The sequence below is a fragment of the Fukomys damarensis genome, unplaced genomic scaffold (assembly GCF_012274545.1).
Source record: "Fukomys damarensis isolate Sample0158 unplaced genomic scaffold, DMR_v1.0_HiC HiC_scaffold_34, whole genome shotgun sequence".
In the NCBI taxonomy this organism is placed as follows: domain Eukaryota; kingdom Metazoa; phylum Chordata; class Mammalia; order Rodentia; family Bathyergidae; genus Fukomys; species Fukomys damarensis.
This window is the reverse complement of record NW_022900946.1, coordinates 10518298-10540921: the sequence shown is the minus strand read 5'-3', so window position 1 is coordinate 10540921 and position 22624 is coordinate 10518298. Positions and strand designations below refer to the sequence as shown.

The window sequence follows — 22624 nt, the reverse complement described above, 5'->3', positions numbered from 1 at the left end:
CTGTTCTGCCACCCAAGTTCCATAAAGCACTGACTTCTCCCTTTCCACTTTTCCTCTCTGCACCAACAGTGGTGCCCTCTCTCTAGGAAAACACACTTCCTGTCCTGACACTGAAGCTGCCACCCACTCTTCCTTTTTATCTCGCTCAACTCTTCTTTTTCACAATGGCCATGCTTCCCATGGGCTCCACACAACTCAGCCTTCATGTGAGTTATGCTTGGAATGACCTACTTGGGCTTCGAACCCCTCTGGAATCCTGCTTTTCTTGGAGGGCTCAGCCTAGCTCGTTGTCTTCACAGGCCATCTTTAGCTTTACACGTGATATGGCTTTTCCCCTCTACGCTCCCTCTGCCACTGCCATTGGTTCTCCCACGTGACCTTGTTGAATTAGTCCATTATTTAAATAGAGAATAAAAGAAAGGAGATGAGCACGACAGAGTACTGCATGAGTATGCAGGGTAGGATGAGAGAGGTGATTCACAAAGAGAAGTCAGGAGTCTCGTGCTGGTTCTAAACTATACAGATACAGCTAGGCAGGCAATTGCAAGAGGAAGGGAGATGTCTACAGGACGGCTTTAACTAGTAGGCATGATATAAATAGAAAAATCCCATATAAAATCACCATAGTAAATTCGGTCAAGATTTACCAGCACACCATGGTGTGCACAGCTGCTGGAAACAGGACAGATCACACAGTGTCATCCAGGTTACTCATAAGGAGAAATCAAGCGACTATTCCCTTACAGAAACAATGGAACAATTATCCCTGAGGGTGGGACAGCCTCAGTTAATACACAAGCCAGTGTCACGCTTTGAGGAGTAAACACAACCGCCTTGCTAGTATTCCTGCCAAAAGCCTTCAACCTAAATCCAATGGGTGGGGTGGGGGTGACTCACTTTCCGGTCCCTCTTCTGTCTCACTTAGACAAAAGCTTTCTTTCCCTCAATAAATTTTTCCTACTCTGAACCTCCATTGTCCCTAGAATTCATTCTTCGATTTTAGAGAACAGGAACTCGCATTTCAGATATCTAGCAGGTTTGGGAGTTACAGCTTTTCCTCCTATATCATTTTGGAGGTCCCACCAAGATTACCAGTTGGAAGTAAGAGTTTTCTTTCATAGGTACTGACTTTGGTCTTTTTGCTTCATAGATTGTAACTTGTTTCATACAATCTCATTTGTTTCATACAATCTCATTTGTTTCATAGATTCTGGTTTTTGCTTCATAAATTCTGGCCTTCATTTCAGCTTTTCTCTCAAAAGTGTCTTAATTTTAAGTATGTGTTTTAAATGTAAATTTCCTGTTTTTCTTATGCATTGTGTTTCGTTAAAATTATGTTTTCTTATTTTGTATGTGTTGTATTTGCACTTAGTTGCTTCAAAATGCTGTAAAATGGGTGTCTTATGAAATTGTCTCAGATAAAGAGAGTTCAGGCTTTTATCTGTCCCTTGTAGAATGCCAAACAGTGGTTATTCTGCCAGCTAGTAATTACCTTTAGGGCAGCTGCCCTGCTCAAAGCAGAGGACAGGTTTCTCCAGTTGCCCTCTGGTGAATCCCTACTCGCATTAATGCCAATGTCCAGTGGAATGCTGACCAGATAGGCAATTTGGTTCCTTTTGGAGACACATCTCTGATTGCATGCAACTAGTGGAAACTGAGGTGACAACTGAGGGATCATGTCCACTCTCTGGCAGATACCCAAAGGTCCCTGAGAAGAAACTATCTCCCAATAGCCCATCTGGGTAATCAGCAAAAAAATCTCCATATCTTGTCCAAACTGGACACCTCCGTGAGGTGAAAAGGGAACTCTGTCAGTGATCATCAGGTATCCTCTGTCTCAGAGTCATCTGAAACAATGCTGTCAGAGCCTTTTCTTAAGCCTCCATTAAGAGTTGAGCTACAAGTTTGGACTGCTTTTTCTACTACTAGTAAGTAGCACTAGTCTATTTGGTCAGCCTTTCTCTTTCTTCATGTGTGCATGTAAGAAGTTGATAAAGGTGCCTTTACTATGTAAACTGTGGCTGTTAGGAAGATCTATGATTTTCAAATACTTAGTGAATTTAGAATGGACCTTAAGGGAGTATCCTCGTCTTGCTGCTAATAAAAGTTGCCTAAATCTGGGGATTTAGCTCAGTGGTTCCACCACCTGCCTTGCAAGTGCAAGGACCTGAGTTTGATCCCCGGTACCAAAAACAAAACAAAACAAAAAGCCAGCCAAAAGTTGCCTAAAAGACTGGATAGACAACCAAAATTTCTCAGAGCCTTCTCTACCCTAGGGCCCAGGGCAGATCTCAGACTCAGCATCTCTAGAGGTGATCTCTGTTGCAGGAAAAGTGGCCTATTTTCCTCTCTCTCAAGGAACTAGAAAGCAGTGATTTGAATTTATTGGTTTGTTAACAACACTTCTCTAAACATGATTGTTATAGCTGAAGTCAATTATAACTTGTGCTTTGAGAGTACTTACTGGAGTAAGGGAATGAGTTACCTGAGGAAGATACGATTGTGCACTGGTAAAGGATAGAGAGTCAAGCCTGCTTTTATTTTCTGTGTCTCTCTCCAGATGGTAGCTACCTACCCTGGAGTGAAATAAACCTTGGGGGATGTCCTTGGGGGCACAGGAATCAAGCAGAGACTTATGGGACACCATATTTGTTTCTCTTGTTTCAGATTAGGCACTCCATATCTGAACCTCGTACTCCTTTGGAATGTAGTAAGGAGCAATTTAGTATTTCTCTACACCCTTGCAAGGTGTTCCCACCTCCTAAAGCCAAGTACACAGAGGAAAGTATTATGATGCTATCTCATGATTACAATTACACTGTAAAAGAGAGAAGTAAAAATCATCTTGTGTTGAGATTTTCTTTACATTAAGAAGTAATTCTTGCTTGTGTTCAAGTGTAAATGTAATGAGAGACAACTCACCCTTAAGACATTCAGTACCTCCAAGTCTGAGGCTACTCCTTGCCCTTTAGAACCTGAGCACAAAATTTCCAAAACAACTTTAAACGTTGACCACTAGGTGCTGAGGATGGACTATCTAGGCCAGCCATAATTAAATCCTCCATGAGACTATATCCATCCTTAGCTACATTGTTCAGGTCCCTCAAAGACAATATCCCTTGCAGGAAGTAAATGGCAAATATGGGACTATCTCTGTTCGTGTGTCTTTTTCTCAGTGATCTAAGACAGATTAAAATGAACCTAATAAAGTTTTTTTCTTCCTAATAAATTTTTTGTATGACTCTGGTATATATATTGAGGTCTTTAGAGAACTTACTCAGACCTATGGACTAGATTAGAAAGGTGTAATGTTGTTCTTAAATCAATTTTTTTTTTGTTTGTTTTTTGAGACTGACCTGGAACTAACTATGTAGCCCAGACTGGTCTCGAACTCACAGCGATCCTCCTGCCTCAGCCTTCCAAGTGCTGGGATGAGAGGTGTGTTCCATGAAGCCCGGCCTCAAATATTTGCTTTTAATGAGAGATAAATAGTATTACATTTAGAGACAAGTACTGTCTTAATTTTGGAAGCTCAAAAGACAGGCAGCCAGGGGAATAACTGGTTTCTACTGGAACACAAGCAGTTCCTATACAGGACCCCTACTGGCTTGCCAATCAGATAGGAGACTAAAATAGAAGACATTTTCAGGCATGTATTCTTAAAGATCTAAGAAATATGAGAACCAAGCCCTTCAGTTATTTTAAAGTGTCAACTATCAGAAAGAGATGAAGACATCCCTAGGTCCTGATTTGATAAAAGGAAATACTATAATTTTTCCCAAGTCAGTCTTACAATATGTAGATGAGATAGTGTCATATGCCCCGCTCAGAAGAGCTTTCTAGTCAAGACACCTGTGTTCTGCTGACTTTTCTAACAGAGGCTATAATGTTTCTAGGTCTAAGGCACAATTTTTCAGCCTTAAGATAAAATACTTAGGCCTTATTATATCTAAGGAAATCCAAAGACTGGGGGAAGAAAGAATTAAATAAAAAACTTAATAAAGATTAAAAAAAGGAATTAAATCAATTCTTTCCTCTCCACAACCCAAGACCCTGAATCACTAAGGAAATTTCTAGAAATGACAGGCTTTTGATGCCTTTAGATAGCAGGATATAATGAGCTTGTGTGACACATAAATCAGCCTACAGAAAAAGCCAAAAGACAGCCATATTTTAACTTGGGAACCTGATTCCCAGGCTGCTTTCCAGAAGTGCAGATAAGTCCTTCTAAGTGCCTAGCTACAGGACATCGCTTCAGTTTGTATGTTAATAAAAGGTAAGACATGGCTTTGGGAATATTGCTACAAGACCAGAGAGCTGCTCAACAGCCTGTAGGGTATTCAAGTCATAAATTATATATTATATATTCAAAATAATTTATTGAAAAAGAAAAGCCCTAAACAATATAGTTAGAACACTTTCATTCACTTTCAAGAGGCAAAAAAGCAGCCATTCGGGTTCTTTGATTATTGGTTTGATTTTATGCTTGGCAATACAATTGGAGTCAAAGTTAGCTTTTGTCTCTAGAGATGTGTTTTGCTAAGGATTGCAGATCCACCATAAAAAAGCTCCTGATCTTAAATGTCTTTCTACACCTGAGATGGTTAAGATTTAGTTCTTATGCCAATCTTAAGGCACCTTCTTGTTCCTTCTCCATTGCCCTGTCCCTGAAAAATAACACAGTTCTCAATAGTGTTTAATTCAAGGCACTTCCCTCCTCTGCAGCTGCTAGATTTCAAGACACCATAGTTGATAATAAATGACAGCCCCAACTATGCTTTAAACTTCAAAGTGCTTAATGTCCAGACAGAATTATAATAGTTAAGCTCACTGCTCCTACTGCATTGCTAATGTTACTGATCTTCTCTTCTGGGTGTTCAACAACTAAAGTCTGGAGAAAAAACTAAAATGGTAACTTGGGCTACGAGGCCAGCCACTATTTTGACCCTGGCCCCTCAAGGTCTACAAGATCCAAGACCCAAAGGAACCTTTCCTGCAGGATCCTATATCTTTGGGAAGTCAGTCAACCTCCTGAGCAGGGAGATTGTTGGGCATCAGAGAACAAATATACTGTGTGCCAAAGGAGGGTCACCATGAGGGAAAAGCCTCCCATGCTTTCACTGAAGGCAACGTGGTCAAGCAAGGCTGTGACCCATCCTGACGGCTGACACTGATAGTGGAGCTGAGAGGCTCTGTGCATGGTTCCAAAATACTGCCTGAAGAGACTTAACTGACCTTGACAGACAGCAAGAGGTTCATGCGGATTGACACAGGTCTCACTTTAACTTGGTCTTAAACACCCAGAAGAAAAGAATAACCAAAAGAGGTCTAAAACAATACCGTAGTAATAAAGCTACATATAAAAAGGGGCTCCAGTCACTGACCCCTGCTGGCAATTTCCAGCTCTACCAGTAGCTGATCATGGTTATGGACCATTAGGAAAAAACTATGGTAAAATAAGAGCTCACCTAGAGTTTTATATTTCTTAGCAAAATTTATTCTTCAAATTATCTCTTTATGTTACAGTTAAAACTGGAGAGACTTATGACAAAGTATCAGACTTATAGATAACTTCTATCAATGCAAGAATCTAAGCCCAGCAGGTTCAATCACCATTTCAATTTCTAAGTGTGACTTTGCCCTCAACCTGCCCTTTCATTCTAGTGTTCTCATGCTTAGATTATGCATACTCTAATTTCTTAAAAGTTTTGTTTATTCTTGCCTAGAGGCTGCCAAACTCCAACTGGTCATACAAATGAAACCAATACCAAATATGCTAGGCTTCTTTTACCGGAATCTACCAGATTGACCTTGTAAACAGCTCATAACTGCTGAAGTATACAATACGACTTCTATGTTGGATTCCAAAGTCTCCTGGACCTTCTCCTTATCCTCTTTGTAGACTATATTCATTGCAGTCCTGCTGACCTTATAATTTGGCCCATGCATTCTCAACTGTTCCTTTGGCTTTGTCTCTTTCAGACTTAAAAGCTATGCAGGCACCAAGATAACAATGCCAGGTACCTACCAAAGGCCTTTAGATAGACCCTCTGTAGAGTAATTCTAACTGCTGATCACTAATACAACCCTCTTCAGCTGGAAGTAGCCAGAGCTGTCTTCACCCCTGCCCCCAGCAGTTAGGGGTACTTCTTCAGAGGGGGGAATGTTGCAGATAGGTAACTTAATTAGATATCTTGTAGGCAGTTAGGCAGGGCCTCCCTCAAGGAGCCAACACAGCAAGGAGCCAACATGGAGGACAATGGAGACACATTCACTGAAGGCCAGAATCCTAAAAGGAGAGAAACTACTATACCTTTGTGTTTCCCCTGGGGATAAATAGCAGTAATTGATATTCCAAATAGGTTTCAATCACCTGTGTGCGTGGGGGGCCAAGGTCTTAACCCAGGCTTTGCAAGAAATATCTCTGACCCCTACCCTCACTGAAAATCCTTGTACACTTGCTATGTGACTTGCTCCCTTATTTGATTCCCATTTAGTCAATATTACCCGGATGACTATTCTTGTAATCTTATCGGTCCGTCATGGTTTTGCCCCACCTCACGCCCACCTTGTAATTTCCCATTGGGTCTTATAGTTTTGTCCCACTTTGTACCCGCCTCACCACATGGCTTGGCTGTATAAAACATCTTGGAGAAGCAGGGTGAGTGGGCAACCCATTTTCCAGTCCCCCTTCCGTCTCTCTTAGACAGAAGCTTTCTTTTCCTCAATAAATTTTTCCTACTCTTAAAAAGAAAAAATAAGTAAATGCAATCAGGGAGCCGCATTCTTAAACAATTTGAGGTACACTGTGCGAAACAGCTGGCTTACACTCTTCCAAAACGTCATTGCCAAGCAGAAAACGGGAGAATAAGCCAGATTGAAGGAAATGGAGGAGACACAGCAATTAAATACACAAGGCATGATTCTCAATTGGATTTAAAGCAAAAAACTGGCTTTCAGGGATATTATGGCGTCAGTAGAGGAACAGTTACTAGGGATGTATATCAGGTCCCCGGGTTTTATCAGTGTTAGTCTCCTTGTATAACTGTAGCGATTGTGGAGAGCATATCTTAAGTTTTAGCAGACATGTTTGTGTTTGTAGGCATTTATCTGGTATTTGTAGCTTTCACAATATCCACATCTGACTCTGATTCTTAAAGGATTCAATGAGAGAGAAAACTAGAGGCAGAGGGAGATGGAGAAAGCATGCTCTCAAACATGGAAAAATGTTGGGTATTGAATCTGGTTTTTTTTGGCAGTATGGGGGATTGAGCTCAGGACCTTGCACTTGTGAGGGAGGTAGCAAAGCCACTGAGCTATATCCCTGGCCCTATTTGAATCTTTTTTTTTTGCAAAGTGAGAATAAGATTGAGCAAGACAAAGCGTTCCGTGTGTGTGTGTGTGTGTGTGTGTGTGTGTGATGTATGACGTAGGACTTGAGAGTACATGAATGTAAGAGTGTGAGGGAGAGAGGAGAAGACTAGGAGGACTTGTGAGGCAATGTGAGAAAGAGACAGACGAGCAGGAGAAAGACATTGTGGGGAGAGACCTGTTCCCTCTAGGACCCTGCTCTGTGGTCCCAGCTTGGGAGACGAGGCCAGAACCTCCAGACTGTTGTGCAAGGCTGGGCGTATAACACCTAACGTCCCAGGACTGACTCCAAGCCAGCCTGAGTTCAGCAAGGCTCCCAAGTCACTGACCTGTTCGAATGCAGCCCAGGGCCACCAGCCACCACTCAGGCACTCGAGGCAGAATGAGGGCCAGGTGATCCCCCTGCTGCAGGCTGCAGGGCCCGGTGAGGATGTTGGCCACGCGGCAGCTTAGGTCCCTCATGTCTCTGAAGTTCCACTTCACCTCTTCTCCTTGGGTACTGATCCACCACAGCGCCGGCCCCGGGCCTCTCTTGCCCTCCTAGTGAAGGGCAAGGTTGGGTACCACGTGTTACTCGCCTCAGAGGAAGAGGCCGCCCCTTGGGACGGTGCTCTGCCACAGTCACAGTCCATAACCTGTGGACTGAGGCCCTACTGTCGACGTTTCTAGAGGCAAGGGAAGTTGGGAGGTTGAGCAGAACCCGGAGAACTTCACACCTACTGTGGCCACCCGCCACCCAAGCTACCCAGGGACCACGAGTGGCCTCCAGGTTTCCTACTGAAGACTCAAAATTCTATTACTCTATATGTCTATATTAGCCCTCTCTGTATCTCAGTTTTCTCACCTGTGAAATGGGGACACCATCATTGCCAAGAAAGTTGTAGAATTTAAATAAATTAATCCTTGAGTAAAACACACATAACAGTGTTTGGCACACAGTAGGCACTCAATAAACATTATTATTATCATCATCATCATCATCATCATCATCATCACCACAACAAAATAAATGAAAAGAGGCTAACTAAATTTTTTTGTTTTAAAAAATTAATTGTATCGGTACATTTTAGATACACATAATGATCACATTCATCATAGGGAATTTGCACCTGTACTTATCTTGATTCTTCTAAAAGAGGCTAACTTGATTTATAAATATTTTGGGAATTTAAAAAACCAGTATGGTTAGGCTGGGGATTTAGCTCAATGGTTCCGCCACCTGCCTGGCAAGCACAAGGTCCTGAGTTTGATCCCTGGTATCAAAAAAATAAAAAAATCAATATACTTGCAGAGCTTAGGACAGACAGCAAGATAGTAGAGTAATGTGCTCTAGGCCCTTGTTTCCTCATAAAAACATTGGAACAGAGTGATTAAAATAGCTTTGTGGAGACAGGCATGGTGGCACACGCCTGTAATCCCAGCACTCGGGAGGCTGAGGCAGGAGGATTGCTGTGAGTTTGAGACCAGCCTGGGCTAAACAGTGAGATCCAGGTCAGTCTCAACTACATAGTAAGACCCTGTTTCAAAAAAACCCCCAAAAACCCAAAAAAACAAAACAAAATAAAATAAAATAGCTTTGTGGGAAATTTAGAAACCAGTCAAGGATATGCAACAATTGAACAAATGTCCACAACAAGAAAAAGTCATAATCAAAATGCAGGAAACTTTATAGTGTTTTTTCCTTGCTCTGCCCACTGCCCCCCCAAGAAGTCAAGGGGGAAACATTCCAATTCCTGACTCCTCTCATGGGATGGAAGAGAGAAAGTGGGACTTGTTTGCAATTTGCTAGCTTGTACAGGGGCGGCCTCAGGAAGTGGTTTCTGTCTTGCCTGACTTGGAGGTCAGATGAGAGTAGCAGAGGAGTTTGCAAATCAGGTTGGAGACCTCTGAGAGCAACAGCAGGTGCCATGGTGGGTAAGAACTGCTGACTTGTGGGTACCTCGGTGCAAGACACTATGGGCAGAGGTTACAATAACAACCAGGCCCAGGGAATTCAAATGCTAGAAAAGACCTGGGATGACTTTGACCCTTTGAAGGTCTGTCTCTGTGGGAACCCAGCCTGCAAAATGGAGAGATGTGGCTGTTTCAAGGCTCAGCTTCCATCCAGGTATCATAAGGTATACAAAGGAACTGGAAAACACACTGAAGGGAACAGAATAAGTCTCCAGAAACTGGCCCTAAAGAAATACAGGCTTAATTTAGTAGACAAAGATTCCACAGTACTGGTCTGAAATATGCTCAAGGGACTAAAAAAGGGAACCACAAAGACCTATAGGAAACCAGCAAAATTATATATGAGCAAAATAATAATAGTGACAAAGGGGTAGAAATTATGGGAGGAAAAAACTAAATAAAATTCTGGATCCAAAATTATGGTAACTGAACTGAAAACTCAGCAATCCATTCACACGGGTAGGTAGAAGAGAAGTCATGTGAAATCACTGAATCTGAGGAGCAAAATGAAGAAAATGTGAAGAAAAATGGACAAAGCTTAAGGGGCTTATGGTACACTATCGAGCAGACTAATATACGCAGTTTGGGAGTCCTAGAAAGGAGATAACAGAGAGAAACAATGGCCCCGGACTTCTCTAACTTGAGCGAAGACATGGCTATACAAATACAAGAGGTTCATCAACTTTAAGGAGACCAATCCCAAAGAGACTCATATGAAGCCACATTATAATCAAAATGTGAAAGCCAAAGCCAGAGTTGATTTTGAAAGCACAAAAGAAAAGCAATTCGTTGCAGATAAGGGACCCTCAAGAAGATAATCAGTGAAACCTTACAAACCAGAACGCAATGGGATAGTATACTTGGTTCTCCTTGATATTTAGATAGCAGAGCATTTATTGGGCTCCTGGAAGGAAAGATAAATTATTAAGATTTGGAACTATGACATTCACTTTCCACTGTGTGGACCAGGGGTCGATGTCAGATCTGGTTCAGAGTTGCCGGGGACCAGGCACCACTGCCAAGAATCAAGAACTAGCAGGCAGCTGCAGGAAGCAGGATAGAGACAACCAGGAGTCCTCAGCTGGTGCCCTCAGCATAGTCCTTCAGAGGGATGGCCGGCAGCAGCCCCTCAGTGGACACGCTTGGGCCAGGCTGGAGACGGCACTTGGAAGAGGAAGGACCCGGCCAGAGAGAAGGGAATATCAGTGGGTGGTGGGAAAGGCACCTGGCAAATGGGCTGGACCGACACAGCCCCTCCACCGAACGCTGCCTTCATCTCTCCTGGGCTAATGAGTTAAGTACGTTCTGGGTGGGTCCAGCTGCAAAGACTACCATCCTGCGCACATGTAACGGAACAAGAAGAGAGTACAGAAGGGAGCCACGGTCCTCTCCATGTTGTTTGCTACTCTGCAGAAGGCTGGGTGGCAGGGAGTGGCCCCAGAACTGTCCTCCCAGCTCGAGGCCAGGCTCAGCCCTCACTTGAGGACAGGGCTTCTGGTCTCAGCCAACTGTCACTTTCCAGGGGATCCTTTACCTGGGTGGCCATTGTGTTTAGCCGGACCCTCGCATCCGGCCACTAGATGGCAGTAACTACCCCTCCGTCGTGACAACCCCCACAGCAGAGTGGGAGAGGTGTGGACAGGACTCACAGCTCCCATGGAATGTCTTCTGGATTGCAGAGCCACCCCAACTGAGAGCCACAGCAAGGAGATCATCGGGGTTGCTGCCTTCTCCTCCCAGTCCCCACGTGGCCCGCGGCTAGGGGGACCCAGACATCGCGAGGCCTGAACTCACATGGCTTTCTCGGGGAAGCCCTGTATCCCTTTGAGTCTTCTTTCTCACGTGTCTTGGGATCTCTTTCTGGGATGCTGGAGTCCCGTGCTGTACCCCGGGGACGCCAGCCCTACCTCCGGCCTGATCCGCACTCGCCTGGCTCAGGATCACTGCCCACGGCCACCCGTGAGCCCCAACATCCCACGGCCCCGCATTCTTGCTTCACCCGGGTCACGGACTCCACTTGACCGTCTTTCCTCAGGTCCCCTCCTGATCAGCCCCGTGTCCTGAGGCACCCTCCTGGGAGATGCCCCCCGCGCCCCGCAAAGGGGTCATATACTTAAACTGCTAAAAGAAGGACAAGAAAAACCGTCAGTCCCCAAATTTATACTCAAATTATACTCAAATCTGAGGGAGAAATTAGGATATTCACAGTAGAAAACTTGTGGGAGTTCGCTGTCATAGGCTTGCCCCATAAGAAATATTACAGGGAGTATTCAAGTCAAACTAAAGGGATTAAAAGTAACTCAAATACGAAAACAAAAAGTCTTCATATAAAGGTAATTACATGCATAAATTCTATATAATTTATAATTATATATAAGTATTATAATTTCATTTTGCAACTCTACTTGCTATTCTTTTATAGTATGTAAAAGAAGAAGCATTAAAGTAATTATAAATTTAGGTTAATTGATACACAATACTGAAATATATAATCTGTGATAACAATAACATAAAGTGGATGTTAGGTAGGACGGAGATGTAAGGAGGAAAAGAGATTCGTATATATTTGAAGTAGTTATGATCACTGAAAAGTAGATTGTTATAGCTACAGGATGTTAGGTACAATCCACATGGTAACACAAAGAAAGCATCTGTAGAATACACAAAAAAGGAAATCAAGATATACCACTACCAACAAATCAACTGAACATAAAAGAAGGCAGTAAGAGAAGAAACGAGGGGCAAAAAAGCTGCAATGCATCAAGAAAACAGCAAAATGGCAAGGAGAAGGGAGGGTTGTCGGTCTGGTTTACTTTTCTGTCACTGTTCTTTAAAGAGTGATTGGCAAATGCCTAGAACTCATGAAGTTTTGGAAGTCTGTAAGAGACAGAATGAGTAAACGTTGGTACGAACATGACCTCTTGTGAATAAATTTGGGGCTGTTCCAGGAATCAACTGAAGATGAGTGAACTATCCTAGGAGCTTATATCACAGTCCTACAGGACGTAATTGCCAAGAGCGACCAGGGGTTATACAATGGCGGCCTGAATCAGGGACCATTTTCCACCCTTAGGCTACGTTGTGCAGCCTACAGGCAACTTTTTGTCTTTTGTTTTCTAATAATTTTTTTTTTGGCGAAGACTAAGATCAATTATATTTCACATAAATGTTAGATTTCTACCTTATACTTTACAGGTTACATATGTTAAAGAAATCAGTCAAAATAGGTGTCATCAGTCTGTAATAGTTTGGGCAATGTTGTGGGTGAGGTCCCGGATGAATGCCAGTGTGGTGCTTGCTAGTTTGTGAGTCTACGGTCAAGGAAGTTGGAAAAGCAGAAGTACAGAGCAGAAAAAGTGCCAGAATGAATACTAATGAGTTACGGGTGCTGGGAGTGGGGAAATTGGGAGATATAAGGAAATGGACAACAAACAGCAGAGCCAACCAAACTCACAGCCTGGCGGGTATTTACTCTGTAGTTACAACTGAGAGTCAGGGCTGGACCTGGCTAACCAGGCCTTCACAGAGACAACTGGGGAAAGGCAATACCATCTCCTCTTCTTCTCTGCTCCTCTTTTCTCCATCCTATTTCACATCTCAAGTTCTTGACAGGACTTCTAGTCTGGGCAATGAAGAAAGGCAGTTTACGCGTTCAACGCACAGGTGTTTTAGCCTCATCAGATTGTGAGACAAGTTAAATAGCCCACTCTGACTCAATTAGCCTGGATCCAAATCCCACTCCTCCACTTGCTAGCTAGGGGATTTCTGCAGGTTTCTGAAACCTGGAAGCCTCAGTTTCCTTGTCCGGAGAATGGGGACGGAAACACTGCCCACCTCGCCAGGGATAAAATACCAAGCGATTGACATGATACATCACATTTTTCTTCCATAACTAAGGGCTTTACTTTTCTTGGGTCATTAGGAAAACTCAGAAGAAGGAAGAAGAAGAGGAAGATAGCATAGAAGGCACGTTTGTGGGAATCTTCAAAACTGTATCAAGTCTCCAAGTCCATCTCAGGTGAATCCTCTCTGAATACGAAGATGGGTGTTGGGTGAGGTTGGCTGCTAGATGAGCAGCGTTTCAGATGCCCTGCACACATGCAGAAAGTCTATTCCCTTCTCTGGGTAGATGCAAAAGCTAAGTCCACATTTGATGAGTAAATTCCTGTTAGATTCAGTGCTCCTTTCATTGAAGGTAAAAATTCAGGCTAACGTGAACTTTCTGACTTCAGGATTAAAAGTTTGCATTCAGTCCCAATTACGGAGCGCTGACTGCATACCAAATATGTCATTTCAGTCATTTTCAAAAAACAACTTTGTCCCCATTTCACAGATAAAAGCACCGATGCCCAGAGATGTGAAGAAGGTAAATAAGCTGGGAGGTGAACAATGAAGTACAAAGGGGATAGAAAACTACAGTGAATGTTTAAATTTTTAAAAAGTTTACACTGTAAGACACATTACCAAGAACAATGGTATACAGGCGTCTGAAGTGAAGGAAAATATTTCGAGTACTTGGGGGGATTAATGGCAATGTATTGTTCATTGTCATAAAATTTTAAAACTTAAACATTCATCTTATGCTCTGATCATCCCTTGTCGACCAGCGGTTTATGGCAATTTCTGTCAAATAAAAACATAGCAGTGTGTCCTTATCTACTTAATCCACTGGACCTGGCAGCATGAAACTTCTGGCTCTTTCCTGACATAAAACTGAGCATAACGGGTCAACATTTTCAATCCATGCAGGACTTTGAGGCAGCCGGGATAGGGCAGCTAGAGACTTTCATGAAAGAGGACTTCCAGGACTGCTTCAGAAAGTGGCAAGAACAGTCATACATGGTGGCGCACACCTGCAATCCCAGCACTTCGGAGGCTGAGGCAGGAGGATCGCTACGAGCTCAAGAAAAGCCTCGGCTGCAGTGTGAGTTGGAGGAGACCGTGTTTCAAAAAACAAAACAAAACAGCACCACAAAACAATAACACAACTCCAAAACTAAACGACAACAAAGAAAGTGACCAGGACAGTGTTCAAAGTGGAGGGGAGCGTTTTGAGGGGGACTTGTAACAATGTTTCTTTTACTGTGATAAGTTCAAACACTCGGACATTCACTGTGTATTTTAATCATACCTTGTACAACCTCCTCTCACTACACTGCCATCCTGGGGCAGAAGCTGCCCTTGATTCAGGGCTGCTCAGCCTAGTAAGAGCAAGACAAGGACACTTGGTTCCCACCTCCCACCACCCACTTACCTTCTCCATTTGAGCCCAGTAGTCCATCACGTCACTTGCAAAGTTAAATTCCTTGGGCATATCGTGGTCACTCCATCTTGGAGCCCCAACTCCTGTTAAAGGCTGGCAACCCAAGTGAGCAGGGGCAGGGTGCAGGGCACGGAGGGATCTGTGGACTCCCCAGAGGACCCGGAACCTCACGAGCCACTGCATAGTTCTCAGCAACTGGACACGGAACTCTCAGGTCCGCACCTGTCTCAGGGAGAGGTGGCTTACAGTTTGGCTGTGCAGCAGGACGTTTCTCCAAGTAGTGACGCACGTTCTTGGATCACAGCCAAAGTCCTAGCACGGTGTCCATTTACCGTAGTCTGGAAGACATGGCTTAGATGGGCAAAGTAGCTTCCCAACCAAGGGACCACAAGGCACAAAATGCCAGGGAGGAGCTGTAGCTACTACATGTGTGCTATACATTCTGGGGATCTTTTCAGATTTAAGCCCAGGGTGGCAGCCACATGATGAACTCTTCTGCAGCAGAAACTGACTATTTTGCAGGTTCTATGCCCCGGCTCTTCTTACACTGAAGACTTCTCCTCGCATCAAGCCCAGTCTTGTGGTTCTCACGGAAGCTGTCTGATATTCCATTCTTTCGCTCAAGCTGTTAGGCCCAGGGTTGAGCAGTCCTATGATTTCTTTTTTTAACCTAAGCCTGACCATCTGTAACCCTTCAAATTGGTCTTGTGTATAATCAGTGCCAAAGAGTAGGCAGGTGTGTCTCTATCCAGGGAAAGCCATATAACACGCACTGCGAGAGAGCTGTCTGGGGCTACGAGTCCTTTTCTGTGGGAAGAAAGCAGCATACGGAGGTGTGGAGAAGCAAGGCAGCCCTATGCCTGAAGACACTGGAGTCACTGGTTTTTACTGGTCCTGAGCTCTCTCTGCCTTTCTCTTCTTAACATTCTTCCGGGGACTCAGAACCAATGATTCCTTCTTTCCCTGAGTTTGGATTTTCGCCACACGGGACTATACAGATTCTCACAAACGTACACCATCTTCAGGGCAGACACTGTTAGTAGGCCAACACCTTCTTTACCAGACTGGGTCTAGTCTCCAGATTTCCCTAGGATGGTATCTTGGGCAGTGATTCCCAACCCATCAGACAGAGTGAACTCAGGGAACGAAACCTCTTTGCCCTTTCAGGGCCTGAAAAATGTTTCCACCAGGGGGACAGAACTCACTTAGCTCCTTCTAGAATTTTGACTGTGAAATTGGCTTAAACAACCGTCTACCTACTTTCCATAAAAGTGCTTTTGTGGTTGTTCTGGCTTTAAGCTGCTAGAAAAACCTGTATTTGGGAGTTTCAGTGTCATAGCTCGGATGGAGATGCCCTAACTGGTGTCAGTAACTACACTGTTGGCCTCTGCAGATCTACAAGGTTCTAATTTTATTGTAGAAGTGAGTACCCTGCAGGGTGTAAGCCCCTGAACACAGGTTCTTCACAGAACAAATGCTTGCTAATTGTCACTTCAAATTTTACTTTATTTACAATTGACCAGTAATCATTTTCTACACTTATGGGGTAAAAGGTGATGTTTTGATCTATCAATGAAAATGTTGGTGGAAGACAGCCACTGCAAGACAGGCGGCAGCACCACTGAGCTAATCCCTGGCCCAATATTCTACTTTTTGACAATAAATTAATAGACCAGATGAGTAAAACTTGTAATGGCCAGAGATACTGACCTGCCCTTTTTTACAACGTGTCACAGACTTGGTGAAGCTGAGAATCGTCTACTTCAATTAAATGGCATTTTCTCCAAGGTGACCTGACTCCTAGTTTTCCTCACACCAGCCTGCTTTTCTACTTAGTATAGCTGTTCAGCCTCTATTGACACAAGAGCTTAAAATTCCTAGGCGGGCACCTCCTGAGGGACAGGGTTTTCCTCAAAGTTGTAAGACTACCGCATCTGCTGGTTTTACCAAAGCATGCCTCCTTCTACAGGTGTGAGCTGATTTAGGAGCACTCCAGACTTACTGTCTTTCTACACAGACGTTTTAAAACTCATTTTCCCCCAATGGCCCTTAAAAAATAGCTAAAAACCCAAACAAAAGGGAGAGACATAATGAAAAAATTTGTCAGCCTTTTCTGATGGGCTAGATTGTGTCCCCCAATACGTATCTGTTGGAGTCCTAACGCCCTCAAATTCAGAATGTGACTGTGTTTAGAGAAGGCAGTTGTGTTCAAAATGAGATCACTGGGCCTGGCCCTAAGACAACATGACTGGTCTCCTTCTAAGAGACTAGGAACACAGATGCACAAGAAAGGACAATGCCACGGGAACACGAGGACAGTCAGCTACAAGTCAGGAAGAACGGCTTTCCAATTATCCCTTGGCTCTCAGACCTCCTGCCTCCAGAACTCTGAGAAAATACCTATGTGTTAGGTCACTCGGTCTGTGGTAATTTGCCATGGCTGTTCTGTTGAACTAATACAAACAGTGCTTGATATTTGATAGTGGAAAATAAATAAGAAAGAACTGACCGGGGCATCATCTTATAAATATGTTTGCAGTTCTAATTTAATCTTCATCATCTGAGAGGATGTGGCAGAGGAGAGGGTGGCCTCAGGAGCCAAAAAGCACAGGTTCAGACTCTCGCCCCTCAGCCCTTTATCATTTCGAGCAATTTACTTAAACTCTCTCTAAAAACACTAGAAAATCAGCAACACCTGAGGCCGAGGTGACGAAAACTTGGCACACTAGGAAAATGAGTAATTCATTGTTAACACGCTCTGTGAAACTCTCCCAGTGTAATTAAGCTTGCCGCCCCCCAAAATGGCTTCTTAACCTCTAGGGTAGGGTGGAAGGGAGGAAGTGGGGAGAGATTCCTAAATGGACACTGCAGGGTCCAGAGTTACCCTATGTGCAGGTACAGAGAAACTTGATCTCACACAGTTCAGAAGACTAAAAGTCATAGCTATACAGGGGTGAGCAAAATGGCAAATGCTTGAATGGAAAAATTACTACAGTAAAAGGCATATTGACATTAGTCACTGTCAACATACTCTCCTTCAATTTAAATCACTTATCCCACTTTTCTTGCCACTGTCTGGAGCATTTCTGGAGGTTTTTTCAAGTGTTTTTATAAGGTGGGATCCAAATTAGAGTGAATGTTGCTGTTGAGCGCCATCTCATGGAAAGGCAAGCTTATAAAAATACCACAGCAACCAGGCGTGGTGGTGCGCACCTGTAATCCCAGCACTGGGGAGGCTGAGGCAGGAGGATCGCTATGAGTTCGAGCCTGCGCTACATGGGGAGTTCCAGGTCAGTCTCAACTACATAGTGAGACCCTGTCTCAAAAGCCCCCCCCCAAACAAACAAACAAACAAACACCACAGCATGTCCTCATCCTCCTGATACACTGGATCTGGCACTGTATAACGTTTGGTTCTTCCTCCCGATCAAACCGACCCTGAGAAGGAACTATTGTGAATCCTTAGGAACGTGGAAGGGCCCGTGACAGCACAACTAATGATATTCATGAAAGAGGACTTCCATGACTGGCCCAGAAAGTAGCAAGAAAGATAGAATAAGTGTGTTCAAGGTGAGGGGAGTACTTGAGAGGGGCGATTGAGAATGTACTATTTACAGTAAGAAATTTTTTAAAAAGGTACACATTCACCATTATTTTTGATCACACAGCATATGCATATTTATCTTTAGCTACGTCAATATCTATAATGTACCTATACATCACTATCTATATACCTACAATCCTATATATCTATATTTCTATAAGCACTCTATACCTATAATTCTGTTGATTTCTACAGATCAATGACTACATCTACACTAAGTCTACAGCTAGCTATCCCTCCCAGTGTTTGATATATAGTAAGCGCTCAATAAGTAGTCAGACTCTTCCCTTTTCGTCATAATTCAGTAAGCAGGGTGAGAAAAACCAGTGAACCCACACACTGTCTGAACTATAGAAAAATATACTGTTCATTTCTATAAGGTGTTTATTATAAGGTACCATGGATGGTTTTAGACACCACCAGGAATTAATCAGACTGAAAGAGTTTCTACCCTCTTGGGATGCATGGACTAAGCGTGTCCAATGATATAGTTTTAAAGAACAAACTTTTGAAATACTTTGAAGCGCTTTGCGAAATCAACATGGCCCTATGACTTTGGGAGGTGCCTTGGCTCAGGATTCTGTGCTCAGGCACACAATACCTCGAACATTTTCTGCAACCAACTGACACTGTAAGCTGCTGGACTCAAGAAGCTATTTAACGAGGCCGCAGACTTAGTGGGTTATAGGGGACAGAGTGAGGGTTTAACTTCTGGATCGGTGATTTTGGATACTGTTCACGTCTTTAGGCTTGAGAGTAAATTCATAACTTACTTCCTAGGCTGGGGATTTAGCTCAGAGGTTCTGCCGCCTGCCTCTAAAGCGCAAGGACCCGAGTTTGATCCCTGGTGCCAAAACAAACAAACAAAAAAGCCCAACTTACTTCCCAATTTCCCGTAAGGACTGTCGAGGTAATCTGCATAAAGCACATGGCTAGCACACAGTCCGGTACACAGTAAGGGATCAATCCTTGTTGAGACACCCATCAGTTCCCTACACTCGCGAAGCCGATTCCCTCCTCATTAGACTGCTTTTAGGCATTTTATGAAAGGCACCCACTTTACAGAAAGGGAACCAACTTCTGCACAGCGAAGCTTTCTATCATGCACTCCCCTCCTGTCCCTACACCTTCCTTCCGACCCTGAGGGGCCTGACAGTCAGCCGATCACCTCTAGGAGCCTGCAAGACACACAGCACGTATAGAATCCCTAGCACCCCTCTGACTCACTGTCACCATCCTCATTTCGCTGTTGAGGAAATGAAGTGTCAGAGATGTTAAGTGACTTGTCCAGAGTACCATGTGAGTGGCATCGCCAGAAATGGACAATTTCACATTGGACTTTTACGTTTAGGGCTTCTGTGGCGTGTGCATGAGCGTCCCCCACACCAGCCTGTTGCCATTTGCCTTTGTCTTACCTGACGTTCAGGATGCAGGGAGGCTGTGTCCAGGTAGGCTTCGTAGATCCCGTTCTCTGTACCCAAGTCCAGGACTATGTGTGAACCCAGCAGAATGTGGCTCCTGGCTGAACCTTGAGAGCAGAACCTGTCTGGAATTGGATGATTCAACAGGGGGAGGAGACGCTCAGTAAAATAGGGCAGAAAGCAATCGCAGGGCCTCCCACAACAGTCAGAGGAGCAATTCATGTGAAGCCACCACCAGCTTTTCCGGGATGAATACCAGCCAGTGAATACCTTCAGCCCTTCTTCACGGGGAGGATTATATGTCACAAAGTCCGTAGAGCGCCTGGCCCCTGCATTTGGACCCCGGTTTTACCATCGATGTTGTGTTGTTAACCTAGGTTGTCATGGGACAGGGTCTAGACTTCTGGTTTTTTGCTGGAGCCATTTGGGGGTTATTAGAGAACGAGGATCCTCTAGGATTCTGGTCCAGTTTTCCCAGCACACTTACTTGCTCAGCTCCTTTTGAACCTGGGAGAGAGCTACCTCTGCTCAAAGTCACCGCCAAGATTGCAGGAGGCAGATTTCTGAGAAGTGGGGCTTGCGTTCCCTGGCTGGTTCATTTGGGGTGAAACTTTCATCTGGGCTTTCCTTTTAGGGAGAAGAGTCCGTGAGCAGGGCGGGAAAGGTGACTGACCACAGTAAGGTACATATTAAACTCTCAAAGAATCAAAGTACAAACATTCTACTGCTGAAACAGAAAAGGGGTCACCTTTGAGAAGAGAATTCAGGCAAGACAGAGAGACCAGAACACACAGTTTACATCTCAGTGGGTGTCCCCATCCGAGCTGTAACACCGCGTGGGGCAAAGGGAACAGTGGCTTGAGGCCAGGCAGCCTGGGTTTGAGTCTAGCTTTTACCAGTTACCACCTCCGAGGCACTGAGCAGGGTTCTAATCCCTCTGTGCCTCAGTTCCCTTATCTGTAACGAACGGTGGGCGGTAGAGAGAGCAGCAAAACTGTCCGGAGAGCTGACTCACACTTTCCTGCCATCACCCCAGGTCACTGAATGCCAGTTCTGGGCAGGGAACTCCAGGTGACAGGCACAGGGCCTTTAAACGGTATTAAATGCTGTATTCGCTTTTCTTCTGAGTTAATGACGCTGGAAACCATATGTGGAGATAGAGGCATCTCAAGATGGCAGAGGCTTTTAATCAACCTACTTCTCTGGGTGAATTTATATAGAGAATCTCCTGTTTTTTTGAATGGGGGCACTGGGGGTTGAACTTGAGGCCTTTGCAGAGAGCTGCACACCCGGAACTATTTATTTATTTATTTAATTTGAGACGGGGGCTCAAACTTGTAACCCTTCTGCCTCAGCCTCTCCGGCACAACAACCTGGACCCTTTATATCCACTGCTCTTCGCATCCTATAACAAACTTATCATTAATTTATTTACTGAAGAGACAATGAGCATCTTCTAGGCGTGAACATGGCTTCGATCACACCCGCCCGTGATTACTGCTCCCAAAACTTTGTGTTCCCATGACAGAGAGGCAAAAGACAATAATCAAAAAGTCCACTAAGTAGATGAGAGTTCAGATGGGGGTGTACGGCAGGAAGAAAATGGAACAGGGTGATAGGACGGTGTGACTCTGGAAATAGGAAGAGGGGACGTGTTGAAATCTGAGAGAGAAGCGGCCAGCTTTGAGGAATGAGTTGCAGAGAGAAGTAACAGTAAGTCCAAAGGTGTGAGGCTGATATCTTACAAGGGACAGATGGGAGACTGGGATGCAGGTGCCTGAGTGAGAAGTGTGCTAAAGAGTGAGTCAGGATTTTTGATTATTGTCTGTCTCCTCTATCACAAAGTACAAAGTCTCTGGGAGCAGTAATCTTGGATTCTCATGAAGCGTCTGTTAAATGGATGACTGTGCCATAGCACTGTTATAGGACTAAGAGGGTACTGAATGTAAAGGGCTCAGATTGCCACGCCTGTATTCTAGCTCTCTGGGAGGCTGAGGCAGGAGGGTCTCAAGTCCAAGCCCAGCCTGGGCAATTTAACATAAAGAGAATGAATGAATGAAACAAACAAAACACAGGCAGGAGACATTCCAGGAAGGGCCTTTACAACCACAATAATGAGACTGGATTCTACCCTAAGGGCACTGGGAAGATTTGAGAGGATTTAAGAAGAAAGAGACATGAAATGAATTTCCTTGGTTACTTAATTTTGAACTAAAATAGGAAAGTAAAACATTAGGGAAAGTAACAGATTTCTGATTTAGAAAGTCCAGGCCTGTGAAGGGGCAAGAGTAGGCATGGGGGTGTTCATTAGGTAGCTGCTACAGTTGTCAGCAAGTAATAATGGACACTCAGACAAGAATGATGACTCCAGCCAGGCGTGGGGGCGCATGCCTGTAATCCCAGCACTCAGGAGGCTGAGGCAGGAAGATCGCTGTGAATTTGAGACCAGCCTGGGCTATATAGTGAGTTCCAGGTCAGTCTCAACTACATAGTGAGACTCTGTCAAAAAAAAGAAAAAGAATGATGGCTCTGGAGATGGAGAGGAATAAGAAAGTACAGGGTAATTAGGAAGATTTGCTCATGTTTTGCTAGAGAACAAAAAAAGAAGAAAGGATGGATCTCAGCCTTTGGGCTTCTGCAGTGATATACAAGGTAGGTCCGATTTAAATACGAAGAAACTGATGTTAGAAGATTCTATAACATGTCTAAAGTCACAAGGTGACATAAAGCATTGAATAGAATGTGAATCCTGCTTTTATTTAGCCTATTTTTCCCTGCTCAAGCAGCTAACAATATTCGCCCCTGTCTTACTCGCCAGACTGCTCTATTTGAGGTCCTAGCTTCTTCTACCCGGAGTACACACATGAGGTTGGTCACCTGAGATCGTTCTTGTCCTGAAGAATTAGTAATGGGACAAATGGCTGAGGAATGTGCGCACCCACGCTGACTAGTGACAACAGAGGTGCAGACTTTATTCACCTGGGTAGAGCGGACTGAAGGCCAGTAGGGGGC

At 44.1% G+C, this 22624-nt stretch overlaps 1 protein-coding gene across 3 annotated transcripts in view; it reads right to left on the bottom strand.

Moving 5' to 3' along the window:
- Positions 1 to 20222, bottom strand: part of Acsm1 (acyl-CoA synthetase medium chain family member 1) — a 49668-nt gene extending 29446 nt beyond the window's left edge. For 2 of the 3 annotated variants that reach the window (XM_033758748.1, XM_033758747.1), the window contains exons 1-3: positions 19607 to 19712; positions 14579 to 14809; positions 7701 to 7911 (exon numbers count right to left, since the gene is read on the bottom strand). In XM_033758748.1, coding sequence (XP_033614639.1) covers positions 7701 to 7911; positions 14579 to 14770 — 403 coding nt within the window. In that variant the 5' untranslated portion in view covers positions 14771 to 14809; positions 19607 to 19712. Of the gene's footprint in view, positions 1 to 7700; positions 7912 to 14578; positions 14810 to 19606; positions 19738 to 20099 lie in introns of those variants that run through there. The other variant, XM_010610034.3, reaches the window with a different exon arrangement.
- Positions 20223 to 22624: the final 2402 nt, after the last annotated feature.